Source organism: Hyla sarda, chromosome 7 (genome assembly GCF_029499605.1).
Source record: "Hyla sarda isolate aHylSar1 chromosome 7, aHylSar1.hap1, whole genome shotgun sequence".
NCBI lineage: Eukaryota > Metazoa > Chordata > Amphibia > Anura > Hylidae > Hyla > Hyla sarda.
In genome coordinates, this window is record NC_079195.1 from 30,640,056 (window position 1) to 30,655,445 (window position 15,390).

Genomic DNA, 15,390 nt, shown 5'->3' on the forward strand with positions numbered 1-15,390 from the left:
ATGGAGCTGGAAGTGGATCCTCCACCTGAGAGGCTGATGACTCGGACCGCATCGGGGAGCGGAGTCTAAGGTGCCGCTGGTATTCACCAGAGCCCTCCGCAAGGCAGGATGTGATTGCTGCGGCAGGCGACACCCAGGTCGCTACCCCTGACACGGCTCGACCACACAGGTAATTGGGCAAGGCGAGGTACTGAAGGATGAGGTTGTAGCGTAGTCAAATGTAGCAGAAGGTCAAGGCAGGCGGCAAAGGTTCGTAGTCAAAAAACTTAGCAGGAAGGTCTGGATACGCGGGAATGGCAAAACAGGCAATGGGTGCGTTTTCTCTCAGGCAAATGGCACTGAAGATCCGGCAGAGAAGTGTGGGAGGTGCAGGGACTTATAGAGTAGTGTCAGGTGTTACACATCATTATGGGCGTACTGGCCCTTTAAATTTCAAAGCTCCGGCGCACGCGCGCCCTAGGAGACGGGGACACACGCGCCGGAGCTGAGACACAGTGGGGAAGGTGGCAGACGAGCAAGGTAAGTGACGGGCCAGGATTCGCATGCGGGCACGTCCCGCGATGCAAATCCCGGCCACGCCGGGAGCAGGGACAATGCGCTCGTGGTTGACATGTGCGGCCGGAGCGCAGGCTGTAACACAGACATTCTGAGCTTTACAGGGGTAGGAAACAAAGCTCCAAATCCTCAGCTTCCCTTCATACAGCCTGAGAGCTAAATACTAAAATTCTGTTTTCTACAGCAGTCATTAAGGAACCTTATTGTATACTGTCATTCATGTGTCCTCATAGAACAGACATCAGATTTACAATGGACCCGGTCCAAATTGGTATTCTATCTAACAGATATGGCCAGTGTGATGTAACCTGTTCTGGATCACATGTCATGGGTATAACCCCAGAAGCAGGTATACACTGTATGTCATTGTATGAAATACCTGCAATCTCCACTTGTCTCCACATGTTCCTCCTGGGGTTCCTCGTCCACAGTCCGAGATAACAATTCCTCTACAAGTCTCCGCAGCTCATGTTTCTGTGCAACCTAAACGCAAGAAGGCGACAGTCAGATCATTGTTATACATGAATTAGCTTCTCCAACAGCTGATATACGGACATTATAGAGTGCGGACTCTCACTAAGGGTCTCCCCCCTATAAGTATCTGTTTTTTGATGTTCAGTCAACAGTAATTTTATCAATTGTTACTGCAAAATACATTATGATGCATATATTAAAGTGGAGATTCCCGTGCTAGCATAAAAAAAAAAAAAACTAAAAACCTAGTGGTGGGCCATGTAAGAGATAGAATAAAAAACAATACTTACCTATCGCGTTCCCTTCAGCTCCTGTTCAGCTCTGTCCAGTACCCCAATGCGTCTGTCTTTATCATGCTTGTTGCTGGACTATCCCACTCAGCCGAGACGGGACACCGCTGTGGTCAGTGATTGGCTGAGTGGACACGTCCTCCAACAAGCTTTTGTCTCACAAGCAGAAAGAAGACAGGAGTATTGGGAAACCGGACGATGCTGAACGAGAGCTGCAGGGGTTGTGCACATGATGGCTGTTCCATTTAGATGGTAGAAATCGGACTCCCCATTCTCATGATCACTGGGGTTCCAGCAGTCTTGTACCCAGAGGATAAAGTTTAGTGGGACAACCCCTTCAAGGCCTTTAGAGAAAAGGTGGTGAGACCCCCTTTCTTGTGTATAGGGGCCTCCTGACTCAGGATCAGACACCAACTGATCAAATATTTAACCTACCAATAAACCAAACCACAAAAAAGGACCATAGATTAAAGGGGTTATCCACCATAAGGTGATTTTAGTAGTACGTCCCTGCCAGAACTGAGTATTTCCTGTTAAATTTCGTTCTCTAAACTACACATCCCATTGTTCCATAATTTGTAAGTATGAGGTCACTTTCCTCCCTCCAACAACAATCACTGATATATAGATCAATATTAGCTAACTTTAAACTACCAAATCAGGAATAACAATAGCTAAATTTTAAACCTTTAATTACAAAAAATTTTTCCTTATTACAGAATAACGTACACAAATCCCCATAAAAAACAGTAGATATCAATTATTTCACAAAGTGCAATAGTAATAGGGACAATCCCCCGTAATACATGCCTGGGTGAGGCATGTATTACGGGGGATTGTCCCTATTACTATTGCACTTTGTGAAATAATTGATATCTACTGTTTTTTATGGGGATTTGTGTACGTTATTCTGTAATAAGGAAAAGATTTTTGTAATTAAAGGTTTAAAATTTAGCTATTGTTATTCCTGATTTGGCACTTTCCTCCCTCCCACACATCAGCCACCCCACCCATTAAAACACACGTGTGATCCCTTCAATGCAATAGACCAGTGTTTTCTAATCAGGGTGCCTACAGCTATTGCAAAATTATATGTCTCCCACCCAGTGGTCGCTTCACGCACTGAAGCAGGACAGACTCCCTCTGATCATCTGACTAATGATGTCAGGTCTCAACTCACTGGAATCTGGGAAATCCCGAGACCTGAGTAATTTTGTATGCTGTTAAAAATAAATTTAGGGAGATAATCACAGAAGAATTGTGATAAAACCGTCACACACTGTCACGATCACACCCTATCGGTCCAGCCAAGACGCTAGAGAGAGTGTGATGGTGCAAGGGTTAAAGCCGCCAGACCTCTGGGTATCCACCAGAGCTGCCTTCAGAAAGGTGAGCTCATATATTTAGAGATCAAAGACCAGAGCTGATTAATTAAACATTTAATCTGATAAAAGGTATCACAATGCTATATATATATATATGTGCGAAGGTTAATTGACTCAGTCACTTAACCTGTGTTTGTGGGAGGGGCGGTACTTGCGCTTAAAAGCCGCGGCTCCCTGTGTTCAGTGCGCCGCGGCTCTCGCGTTGTTTGGAGTCCGTGACGTCAGACGCCGTGGGGAGTCTCTCCAGCCTCGTGTTCGTTCCTGTGCGCACGTCATTTCAGGTTAGTTAAGGTCCGGAGAGTGACTACAGGAGTCCGGGGGGCACGTGTCTCGTATGAGTCCCCCGTGCCCTGCCTTTAGCATGTTGGTGTTGTTGTTCAGCAGCCGTAGCGGGCTGCTGAGCTACGTTGTGCGCTCCCGGCGCATGTCGGGGGGTTTCTTTTCAGATGTTTGGTGCTGGCTGGGGGAGGTGACAGCGGGAATTACCTTGCAGAGCATATGTCCTTCGGAGCTCCGCGGTATTCTCCCGTCCCGTTCCGCTGCCTTACGCATGCCGACTTTCTTATTCGGTCGCCAGTCTCAGCCGGCAGCTAGTTCGTTACACACCTCCTGCGGCTCAGCTCTGCATGCTGGGTGCTTGTTTGCATACTGTAGGTATTATAGTCTTGTAGTTCCAGGTGTTAGTCTTAGTGTCAGTACACGTTGTCTACTGGTCAGGACGCTTCTTTAATGTGTCACAGCTGTTCCTGCGGCTCAGCTCTGCATGTTGGGTGCTTGTTTATATACTGTAGGTATTATAGTCTTGTAGTTCCAGGTGTTAGTCTTAGTGTCAGTACTCGTTGTCTACTGGTCACGCTTCATTAATGTGTCACAGATGTCCCTGCTGTTTATTTCACTGGTTGACGCGTTTGTTCCGCAGTTGCTTCTCATATACCTAATCTGTTTCATATTCCATGTGTTTTACACTATTGCTCGTATCTACACTTCGGCCGCATACATTGGTCCGTATTAGTCATGTTTTAACTCATGAGTCTGTTGCATATGCTGCTGATACACTACCATTATATGCTCCGCTATTGTCTGGTACTATAATTCTGTTCTCACATGGTCAATTTGCCTTCCGCTGTTTCGCCTCTGTCTTCATGGTATTTATTGCTTCATGATATTTATTGCTAGTCGTAGTTATTTACTTTGCTCGTTGTTTGGTACCGTTTTACTCTAACTTGTTGTGGTAGTGAATAAGGCGGTTGTTCCTAAATTAGTTTGCCTGGCTTGTAGCATGGTCTTCAATGTGCGCTGCTGTTCTGTTGTTCCTGTGCTCCTATGGTTACTCTTTTACCTGGTTAAGTGTTTTTGTCGTGTTACTAGCTAAATCCTTCGTCATAGCCTCACTAAGCGCCTTGTAGGTGTTGATCCACACCTGTACCTGTTTAGTTATGTGGTGGGTTTACCCTTGCCCTTGTTCTTGTTTTCACGTTCTACCTCCTTCATTAGACTATTGTCTTACTAGCTCAGTAAGGCTCAAAGTTCATCTTTACGCTACTTCGCTGTCCTTGGCCCGGTCGTTTTTAGGTAAAAGAGATGAAAGGGTATATTTGGAATTTTGCATATATGTATATAGGTGTTAATTAAAAAAAAAAAAAAAAAAATATTTATGTTTATGCAAGTTGTTTTCTCTTCCCCCAACTCGCCCTTTGGGGCTCGGTTCATGTCCTTTCCACCGACTCAACTCGTCTTTGGGTCCTCGTGTGGATCTGCCCTACCCTGTGTGTTGTTAAGTTATATGCCGGTGTGTTTTATTCAGCAGTTGTCCACGCACGCTCTTGTGGCTTATACGTCTGCTGTCGTGAACTTCGTGTTGGCTTACCACCCTCGGTACAGGTATGTGCAGTCCATTTTTGGGTTAGTTATGGTAAACATTCTCTTCTTACGGTTCTCCTTTAACTCGCAGTGTTCATTCTGGTGGTCTCGCCTCGCTTCAGCTTCTACGTTATTCCAGCCTTTCCACCGACTCAACTCGTCTTTGGGTCCTCGTGTGGATCTGCCTTAGCCTATGTGTTGTTAAGTTATATGCCTGTGTGTTTATTCAGCAGTTGTCCACGCACGCTCTTGTGGCTTAAACGTCTGCTGTCGTGAATTTCGTGTTGGCTTACCACCCTCGGTACAGGTATGTGCAGTCCATTTTTTGGGTTAGTTATGGTAAACATTCTCTTCATACGGTTCTCCTTTTGGCTCGCAGTGTTCATCCTGGTGGTCTCGCCTCGTTTCAGCTTCTACGTTGTTCCAGCGCCTGTTCGTGTCGAGATTGACCGTCATAACCCAGTTGTCAAGGTGCGGTCTGTTTTAGGCTTCCGGAAGTCCAGGTATTCATGTCTTAGTTCGTTACCCATCACGTCCTTGGGTGTGCTCTTTATCCCCTGCTCATCACGTCTTTGGGCCAAGGGGTTCGTTAGTCACGAGTAACTTTACGTGTCACGCTGTTAGCATGTGTCTAGTCACCACTCGGTACTCTTCACTTTCTAGTCCGATTCTGTGGTGGCAGTGGTTTTGATTTCCGGGTTAGTCTTGCTCTGACAGGTGTATTTCATTTTTTGGTTGTCCCTTGGGTCAGGATTTGATTGTTGTATATCTAATTTCAGAAATGTCTCACGCTTCAGACATTGAAGATGCAGCTTCTGTTCTGGACAATGTCGCTAGAACATCGGATCTGGGTAGCATCCCATCTCTTCGTAACTGGACCATTCCTAAACTGACGGCTGAACTCGTCCGCAAAGGCATCCCGTTCCCGGCTACTGCCCGCAAGGCGGAACTTTATCGTTTATTGGTCTCTGAGCACTCGGGACCCTGCGATCAAGCAGGCCCTAGCAGTGAAGAAGTGTCCATGCAGACACTCAATACGTCCATCTTGCAGTTGCATACGTTAATTAACTCGCTGTGCTCTAGAGTTGATACCTTGGAATGTAAGAGTTCGGAGGCTCCCGCTCCGGCCCCAGTGGTGGGTTTGACTTCGGCCATTCCACACACTTCCGTTCCCCCTCAGGTTTCTGCTACCCCGCAGGCTTCAGTGTTACCGGTTGGACTTAATATGCTCGTGCCAAATGTCGCGCCAGCTCATTTTATCCCGACTAATCTGAAGAAGGACATTCTTGATGGTAAGGATGTTAATCTCGCTTCCTTGCTTATTGCGTCTCATGATGTTTCCGAGAACAAGACTATTGCTTGCGGTGAGGTGTCGGTCATTCTGAAAGCAAAAGATGTAAGGTTAAGTCGCAAGCTTACATTAGCTGAATTCAGTATGGCGTTCGCCATTTATCGTGACGTTTTATGCTCAGTCAAGCCAGAAAGACGTGAAGAGCTTGACATGTATCTGTTCAAAGTCACAGAGTTAGCTCATAAATATGGTGGGTTCACGTTTTATGATTATCATAAGTCATTTTCAGCTAAGGCGGCGGCAGCTCTAGTGCAGTACAACTATACAGTTAATTGGGCGTTGGTTGACACCGAGATTTTCTGCAATCATTTTGCAGGTCTTAAAGCCCCCGTTTGCTCTCGGTGTCAGTCCATCGCCCATACCACTGAATGGTGCAATACTGTTAATTCCTCATCCGAGGTAAATCCCGGCACGTCTTCACCCACATTTCAGCCTAGGAATCAGAAACACTCGGGCTTGATTGACAAGTTAGGTAGGCCCATCAAGTATCTTGGTAAATCTCAAATTTGCAATAATTTCAATTTTGGGTCTTGCAATTATAACCAGTGTAGACTTTTACATGTCTGTGCATTCTGTTTCAGGGCCCATCCTAAGGCCAGTTGTCCACAGAAGTCGAAAGCATGACTAGCAGTGATAGACGTGTTGTGTTTAGAACATTTTCTTGCTGATCATCCAGATAGGTGTTTTGTTCAGTTTTTGATTAATGGATTCCGGTCAGGTTTCCACACAGGTTTCATTACTTTACCCTCTGCTACGTATGAGTGTGACAATTTACGTTCTGCTCTAAGGGACCCTAGGGCTGTTGATACCCTGATACAAGCTGAAATAGACAAGGGTTTTGTTATTGGTCCGTTTGATGAGCCCCCCTTTGACGTTTGGAGAGTTAGTCCATTGGGGTTGGTGGCTGGGAAATTCAGTAATAAACTTCGTTTAATTTATGATTTGTCCGCCCCTTACTCTGCACACACACCTAGTTTAAACTCTCTTATTCCCGCTGAAGAGTTCTCTCTGAAATATGCTTCCATAGATGAGGCAATAGCGGTCATACTGAGCATGGGCGGTTACACGTGGCTGTCTAAGATCGATATTTCCGATGCCTTTAAGCTCCTGCCTATTATGCCTCAGCTATGGAAGTGGCACGGTATTAAATGGCGCGACAAGTATTATTTTGCTGTTAAGTTAACTTTTGGTTCCAGGAGTAGTCCTTGGTTATTTGATAAATTTGCGCAATCCCTACACTGGCTCCTGGAAAACAGGTTTGACTGTTCCCATGTCATCCACTACTTGGACGATTTTTTGTTTATTGAGCCAGGTAACGTGTGCCCCAGGGACTTGACAACCTCGTTAGCAGTATTCCAGCAACTGGCGGTTCCGGTGTCAGACAAAAAAGTTGAGGGCCCTTGCAAGTCACTGACTTTCTTAGGTATTGTTCTAGACACACAGGTCATGGAAGCCCGATTACCGCTCGACAAGCTCTCACGTATTAGACAGGCCATGCATGATCTTGTCAATTCACCCCGGGTGACCAAGGTACAGCTGCAATCCATTCTCGGCATGCTGAACTTTGCCATGCGTGTAATTCCACAGGGTAGGAGTTTTGTTTCCAGGTTGTTAGACGCCATGAATTCTGTGCCTGGCCAAAACGACGTAGTCATATTTGATAAACAAGCGATTGCCGATTTTGCTATGTGGCATACATTTTTGACTAACTGGAATGGGGTATCCTTTTTCACCCCTGGTATCGATAATGCTTCTCCTTTAGTTTTTTCCGATGCTTCCTCCTCAGTGGGTTTTGCAGCCATTTGGGAGAATCATTGGTTGGCCAGTGCTTGGCCAATTGAGGTATTTCAGTCTCCGGGTTTTAGCAGGTCCTCAGCATTGTTTGAGTTGTACCCTATAGTTGCAGCTGCCAGTGTGTGGGGTCACCTATGGTTTAGGAAGTCAGTACTGTTTGTTTCTGATAATGAAGCTACGGTGTATATTCTGCTTAAAGGTAGATCCTCGTCCCCACAGGTCATGTCTTTGATGCGTAAACTGGTATGGTTATCTTTGTTACATAATTTTCACTTCTCTAGTGCTCATATAGATGGTGTTAGGAACATGGCTGCTGATGCACTGTCTAGGCTCAATTTTGCACTTTTCTTCCAGGTAATGCCAGAGGCCGATCCATCAGGATGCATGGTTCCAGCGTTCCACAATTTGGTTTTGAATTAAATGCCTATTTCTCTGTAGGTCAGGACTTGATTAATAGTTCACTTTCCCGTAACACTCAGAAAGTTTACCGTACGGCCTTTAATCTGTTTACTAAGTTCTGTCAGTCTCACCCGCATAACGATGTCCTTTCAGTATCTTTTATTTTAGCCTTTATAGGGTTTTGCCACTCCTCCTTACGGCTAGCATATAACACCATAAAGATTTATTTAGCAGGCATACAACACTTTGTTACTTTGAAGTTCCGGATCGGGCATCATTGTTTACCATGCATGCAGTTAAGGCTGCCCTTAAGGGGGTTGCCAAAAGTAGAGTACCAAAGCCGCCAGGCCGGCAGCCCATCTCGGGGTCGCTGTTTAGGGAGCTGGCAGATGCCCTGGATCACTCCCCGTTTGGTTTAGGTAATAGTTTAACGCTAAAAGCAGCCCTCTTCTTAGGTTTCTATGGCTTTCTGAGGCCGGGCGAGTTCACGAGTAGAACTAGTACCACTCCATTTCTCAAGTTGGGGCAATTGCAGCGAGCCATGGATCATTTCACTCTCGTTCTGAACGACACTAAGACATCACTTCCCGGTCAGAAGGTGCACGTCAAATATTTTAAAACCTCTCACAAATGGTGTCCGGTCCTGGTCTTTAACTCGTTACTTGCTCTTCGTGTTCATGACAGTCCAGAATGTCCTTTGTTGTTGTTTAATAACATTGCTCTTACTTCCTCAGTTTTTGTTCGTTATTTACGTGTTTTAGTTAAGTCCTTAGGCCATGATGCTTCGGTCATATCCGGTCATTCTCTACGCATAGGGGTAGCCGCGTCTGCCTCTCGTCATGGTGTTCCTGCTCATGTTATCAGGAAGTTAGGTCGCTGGAAGTCCAGTGCGTACATACGTTATGTTCCAAACCCGAAATTGGAGATGCAGTGTGCTTTTGAATCGCTTGTGTTGTAATTACTAATAAAGCTTGTTTTGACTTCTGAGTTGCCTGTTTGGTGTGAGTTTTGCCCTCTTATTTTACAAGGTGTACCCTTACGCGGCAGTATATGGCACAGTTCAGACTGCCTAGCCATAGTTGAGTTAGTATTAAGTAGGTAGGCTCGCTATTTGTGGCCCCGAGCACAAGTGCGAAGGTTAATTGACTGAGTCACTTAACCTGTGTTTGTGGGAGGGGCGGTACTTGCGCTTAAAAGCCGCGGCTCCCTGTGTTCAGTGCGCCGCGGCTCTCGCGTTGTCCCACCCTGCCCTCCCTTCTTTTCTTTTACTTCTTCTAAGGTATGCCCTCTTATTTTACAAGGTGTACCCTTATGCGGCAGTATATGGCACAGTTCAGACTGCCTAGCCATAGTTGAGTTAGTATTAAGTAGGTAGGCTCGCTATTTGTGGCCCCGAGCACAAATATATATATATATATATATATATATATATATATATATATAAAATACAGGAACAAATTACATACAGGTATAAAAATATATAAGAGTTTAGCAAGGCAAGTTCAGAAAACAAAAGATGAAGTTCTTACAGCATGATGATATAGCAGTCCTTCAGTGAGTTCCAGCTGTTCTTAGGATGGTCTTGTCAGCTTGTTGCTCAGCATTGAACACCCAACTTTTGAGTCTAGCATTGTTTCAAATATCATATCTGCTTTCTTGGGAGGGAGACTCCATTCCCCCCCCCCCCCCTCCCCTCTGATTATATGATGGGACCAGAGTGCATGACTTCAAAAAAGCCTTTGACTTCAAAGGAGATGTAAACAAACAGCCAGACCCCCAATAAAATGCAATACACCCCCGGATTGTTTTCGGCTGTGGGGTGACCTTGTGACCTATCAATGTTTATTTACTGTTTTGCTTGATGTCGATGCCTATAAGCTTGTAAGTGACTTGTTGTATACTCTTTTTGGGAGGGGGGGGGGGCTTCAATGGCTAATTTCTACATTGATCATTGCACCATTGTTTATTACTATGGTTTCTATGACTGTTTCGTTTATGCATCAGGAGCTTGTATCCTGTCAAAGTTTGTAAAATATTTGAAAAAAGCAAATAAAGATATACTTAAAAAAAAATAATAATAATGCAATACACAAAACACAGTCTGAATGACCTCTCACCCATGTCTTGGATGATCCATCACACACAGTTATAATTTATAATACACATATAAGATTTTAATAATCAGACCTTGGGCCTGACACACACAGTTACAGACACTATATTATGCACTACACTAACTTTGCAGCCCCTGTAGCATCGTCAAATAAAAAAAAATTCCTGGAATACCCCTTTAAAATATATATCCTTTATTTCATGGACATGCAATCCAAAACTGAATAAAATGACAAGGGACATAGAAAGAAAGGATGGGAACTGGGGAGGGGGGTATTTCAGGGACACAGAACAGTAAAATGTGCCCACTTACATGTATGCCATTTTTGGTGATTACTGATCCAATATTTGGTAAACTGTTGATAACACAAGACAAGTATACTTTTTTTGTTTAAACGTCTTTGTCTAAGGCTGGGTTCACACTCCGATTTTCAAATACGGTAACCGTATATGGTTTTCCGCAAAAAAACGTATACGACCCTATCCGAAACCGTATGCATAGAGAATGCATTGTAAACCGTATTCCAAATGTTGTGTACGGTTGCATCCGTTTTGCCTCGGATACGGTTTTGACGATTTTTCAACCGTAGGCAAAAACGCTGTCGACCACGTTTTTGCCTCCGGTTGGAGAACCGTATACGAACCGTATGCGGTTCTTTTAACATTGTTGTCTATGAGAACCGTACACAGAATTTCAGAATACGGTTGCACACGGTTTTTCTAATCCGTTTTTTGGAGTTGACACATGCGCAGAAGGAATTTCAATAGAACAATAGTAACTTTATTAAATTGCTTGAAAACTAATATCAACAAAATAGCAAAACCGTAGGCAAAAACGGATGCAAACGGATAGAACCGTACGTACGTTTTGGAACCGTATACGGGGAAAAACCGTATTTGAAGTCATACGGTTGCATACGGTTTTTGCCATACGTTTTTTATCGGAAAACCGTATACGTTAACCGTATTTGAAAAACGTAGTGTTAACTAGGGATCGACCGATATCGTTTTTTTAGGGCCGATACCGATAATCGGTGCAGGTTAGGGCCGATAGCCGATAACTTATACCGATATTCCGGTATAAGTTATCGGCTATTTAACCCCCTGCGACACCGCTGCGGATCATTGATTTAAAGCGGGCGCTTTAAATCAATGATCTGCAGTGGCTTTTGCGGGGCCATAGGCTGCCGCCGCCACCCGCTTCTCTACCCTACCTGTCAGGGTGGTCCGGGCCATCCATCCATCGTTCATGTAGTGTCCGGGGGCGTTCCGGGTGGAGGGTGGTCCGGTCCGGGCTGTCCTTCTTCTCCGGCGGTCATCTTTTCCACTCCGGGCAGGCTCCGGACTAGTACGCTGCATAGACGCCGCTGCGCAGTGACGCCCGTGCGCAGCGACGCACCTGACGTCACGGCGTAGCGGCGTCTATGCAGCGTACTAGTCCGGAGCCTGCCCGGAGTGGAGAAGAAGACCGTGGGAGAAGAAGGACAGCCCGGACCGGTTCACTCTTCACCCGGAACGCCCCCGGACACTGCAGGAAGGAAGGATGGATGGCCCGGACCACCCCCATTACGGGTAAGTTTAATTTTATTATTGACTCGGAGGGGCCCGACCGGTATAGCGGTATGGGCAAAAATCCATACCGGTATACCGCCCAGCATCACGGTGGGGGGTGCGACGCGGTGCGGTGGGTCGGGGCTGCGGTGCGGTGGGTCGGGGGTGCGGTGCGGCGGGTCGAGGGGGTGGCGGTCGAGGTGCGGTGGGGGCGGTGCGGGGGGCGGGGCATTATCGGCAAGATAATTGCCGATACCGATAATGCCCAAAATCGGGATTATCGGCCGATAATATCAGCCATACCGATAATCGGTCAATGCCTAGTGTGAACCCAGCCTAAACCAGTGTTTCCCAACCATGATGCCTACAGCTTTTGTGAAACTACAACTCCCAGCATGCCCGGACAGCCGTTGGCTGTCCGGGCATGCTGGGAGTTGTAGTTTCGCAACAGCTGAAGGCGACCCTCTGGTTGGGAAACACCAGTGTAAACTAACAGCAGCTTTTTAACAGTGATATGCCGCTTCATTGATGGTTCAGGTACAGGGAAGCTGCAGCTTGATAGGGGGACGTAATACAAGGTTGGAGACGTTGCAATGACATAGGATTACCCATGGCCAACCACCCCCCGAGTTTCATGTGATGACATACATGTGTGCTTTGATTGGCGTGCCCTGTTTATTTGCTACACTCACATACATGATGACTTCCAGACCACAAAGATCACCACATCACATAAGTAAGTGATAAACAGGTTATTCCCATCATAGTAAAAGGCATGAAGGAGTACTCCAGTGTTGGACATTTTTCATCAAAGTTACTACAGTTTCGATGCTCTAGAGCAGTGATAAATGGAGCCCACGCCTTCTAACAAATATGAGCTGTAAAGAGCAAGTGGCAAATGACATGTTCAGTACAATAGGACATAAGGCGGCAGTACTTCACCTTTGCGACTTCGCTGGGGACCAGTTCCCGTGGAAGATGCTCTAAGGTTTCAATCTGTCTAAGTTTCTTGCGGAGTTTTCGTAGCTCAAGATCCGCCATCGCAGTCCTATTAGTAAATGACAAAGCATGAAGGGGTACTCCAGTGTTGGAAATATTGTTTTGCAGGATCAACACATCAAAGGAAATCGGGAGCAGCAAGGGCCGAGAGCCGTTTGAACACAATCTGCAGGGGATCTAGGCTGATGAGTATGGTTGCTTTTATTTTTGAGATATCCTGATTCAATTCAGAATTTTTTTCCCCCGTAAAACTGTAATAGTAATTGTAGTCGAGGTGAAGCCTGATAATATAGTGATCTTGTCTGGAGTCTGATATTATTATAGTGATCTTGTCTGGGGTCTCATGTTAATATTGGGGTATTGTCTGGAGTCTGATATTAATATAATTGTCTTGTGTGGGGTCTGATTCATTTTGGGGTCTTGTCTAATCTCATATTAATATAGGAGTCTTGTGTGGGGTCTGATATTAATATAGGGGTCTTGTGTGGGGTCTGATATTAATATAGGGGTCTTGTGTGGGGTCTGATATTAATATAGGGGTCTTGTGTGGGGTCTGATATTAATATAGGGGTCTTGTGTGGGGTCTGATATTAATATAGGGGTCTTGTGTGGGGTCTGATATTAATATAGGGGTCTTGTGTGGGGTCTGATATTAATATAAGGGTCTTGTTTGGGGACTGATATTAATATAGGGATCTTGTGTGGGATCTGATATTAAAATAGGGGTCTTGTCTTAGGGTCTGATATATAAGGGTCCTGTCTGGGGTCTAATATTAATATAGGGATCTTGTCTAATCTGATATTAATAGAGGGGGACTTGTGTGGGTCTGATATTAATATAGGGGTCTCATTAATATATATAGCGGTCTTGCGCTCTGTTTGGGGTCTTATATAAAAAAAAACAATCTTTCATATATACAATAGATAGCTAGATAGATATACGAGATAGAGATATATAGGTAGATAAGAAAAAATAGATTAGAGATAGAACTAAATAGATAAACATTTGAGATAAATATACATAGATGGATATCAATTAGAAAGATATGAGAAAAATATATAGATACACAAGAGATAGATGATAGATAGATATGAGATAGATAGATAGATAGATAGATAGATAGGTAGATTGATAGATATAAGATAGATATGAAACAGATATATAGATAAATAGTAAATGGATAGAAGGATAGATAGATAGAAGGATAGATAGATAGATAGATAGTAAATGGATGGAAGGATAGATAGATAGTAAATGGATGGAAGGATAGATAGATAGTAAATGGATGGAAGGATAGATAGATAGATAGATAGTAAATGGATGGAAGGATAGATAGATAGATAGATAGTAAATGGATGGAAGGATAGATAGATAGATAGATAGATAGATAGTAAATGGATGGAAGGATAGATAGATAGATAGATAGATAGTAAATGGATGGAAGGATAGATAGATAGTAAATGGATGGAAGGATAGATAGATAGATAGATAGATAGTAAATGGATGGAAGGATAGATAGATAGATAGTAAATGGATGGAAGGATAGATAGATAGTAAATGGATGGAAGGATAGATAGATAGATAGATAGTAAATGGATGGAAGGATAGATAGATAGATAGATAGATAGATAGTAAATGGATGGAAGGATAGATAGATAGATAGTAAATGGATGGAAGGATAGATAGATAGATAGTAAATGGATGGAAGGATAGATAGATAGATAGTAAATGGATGGAAGGATAGATAGATAGATAGATAGATAGATAGATAGATAGATAGTAAATGGATGGAAGGATAGATAGATAGATAGTAAATGGATGGAAGGATAGATAGATAGTAAATGGATGGAAGGATAGATAGATAGTAAATGGATGGAAGGATAGATAGATAGATAGTAAATGGATGGAAGGATAGATAGATAGATAGTAAATGGATGGAAGGATAGATAGATAGATAGTAAATGGATGGAAGGATAGATAGATAGATAGATAGATAGATAGTAAATGGATGGAAGGATAGATTGCTTCTCTTCCATTCCATCACTATATACAGGGCATAACATGTTAATTACAGAGCTGCGGGTCCGGAGCAGTGGCAGACCGCAGTGACTCCTATAACATATCACAAATTTCAAAATATACCACGTAGTTACCTTTTTTTTTTCCGCGCCTCGGAAGATAAACACCTAAATGACCCGGAAGTACCAGCGGCTGCTAAGCGACGAGCCGATAACCGGAAGTGTCGCTTCCGCCATTTTGTTTGGCCGCTTTGTTGTTATAACGGCAGCTGTTTGGCAGCTATCTCCTCTGTGTCCTCCTGTCTATATGATATAATCTAGTAGTATAATAAAGATTTTATTACACAGGCCCACTGTCTCTGCTGACACCCGTTAGCCATTATATACATCCATAAGATACAGCTAGCACCTGCCAAGACGTCCTGTAACCCCCTAGATGCTGCAGAGGTCCTGCAACCCCTGGATCAGTGTTTCCCAACCAGTGTATCTCCAGCTGTTGCAAACCTACAACTCCCAGCATGCTGGGAACTGTAGCTTTGCAACAGCTGGGGGTGCACTGGGTGGGAAACACCCCCAGCTGCTGCAAAGGTCTTATATTCCC

The 15,390-nt window shown here is 44.3% G+C and overlaps 1 protein-coding gene across 5 annotated transcripts in view; it reads right to left on the reverse strand.

Moving 5' to 3' along the window:
• LOC130283471 (uncharacterized WD repeat-containing protein alr3466-like) overlaps positions 1 to 14,949 on the reverse strand; it is a 141,710-nt gene extending 126,761 nt beyond the window's left edge. For 2 of the 5 annotated variants that reach the window (XM_056533056.1, XM_056533051.1), the window contains exons 1-3: positions 14,833 to 14,906; positions 12,714 to 12,819; positions 935 to 1,038 (exon numbers count right to left, since the gene is read on the reverse strand). In XM_056533056.1, coding sequence (XP_056389031.1) covers positions 935 to 1,038; positions 12,714 to 12,819; positions 14,833 to 14,834 — 212 coding nt within the window. In that variant the 5' untranslated portion in view covers positions 14,835 to 14,906. The other 3 variants (XM_056533055.1, XM_056533053.1, XM_056533052.1) reach the window with 3 other exon arrangements.
• Between the last annotated feature and the right edge of the window lie 441 nt (positions 14,950 to 15,390).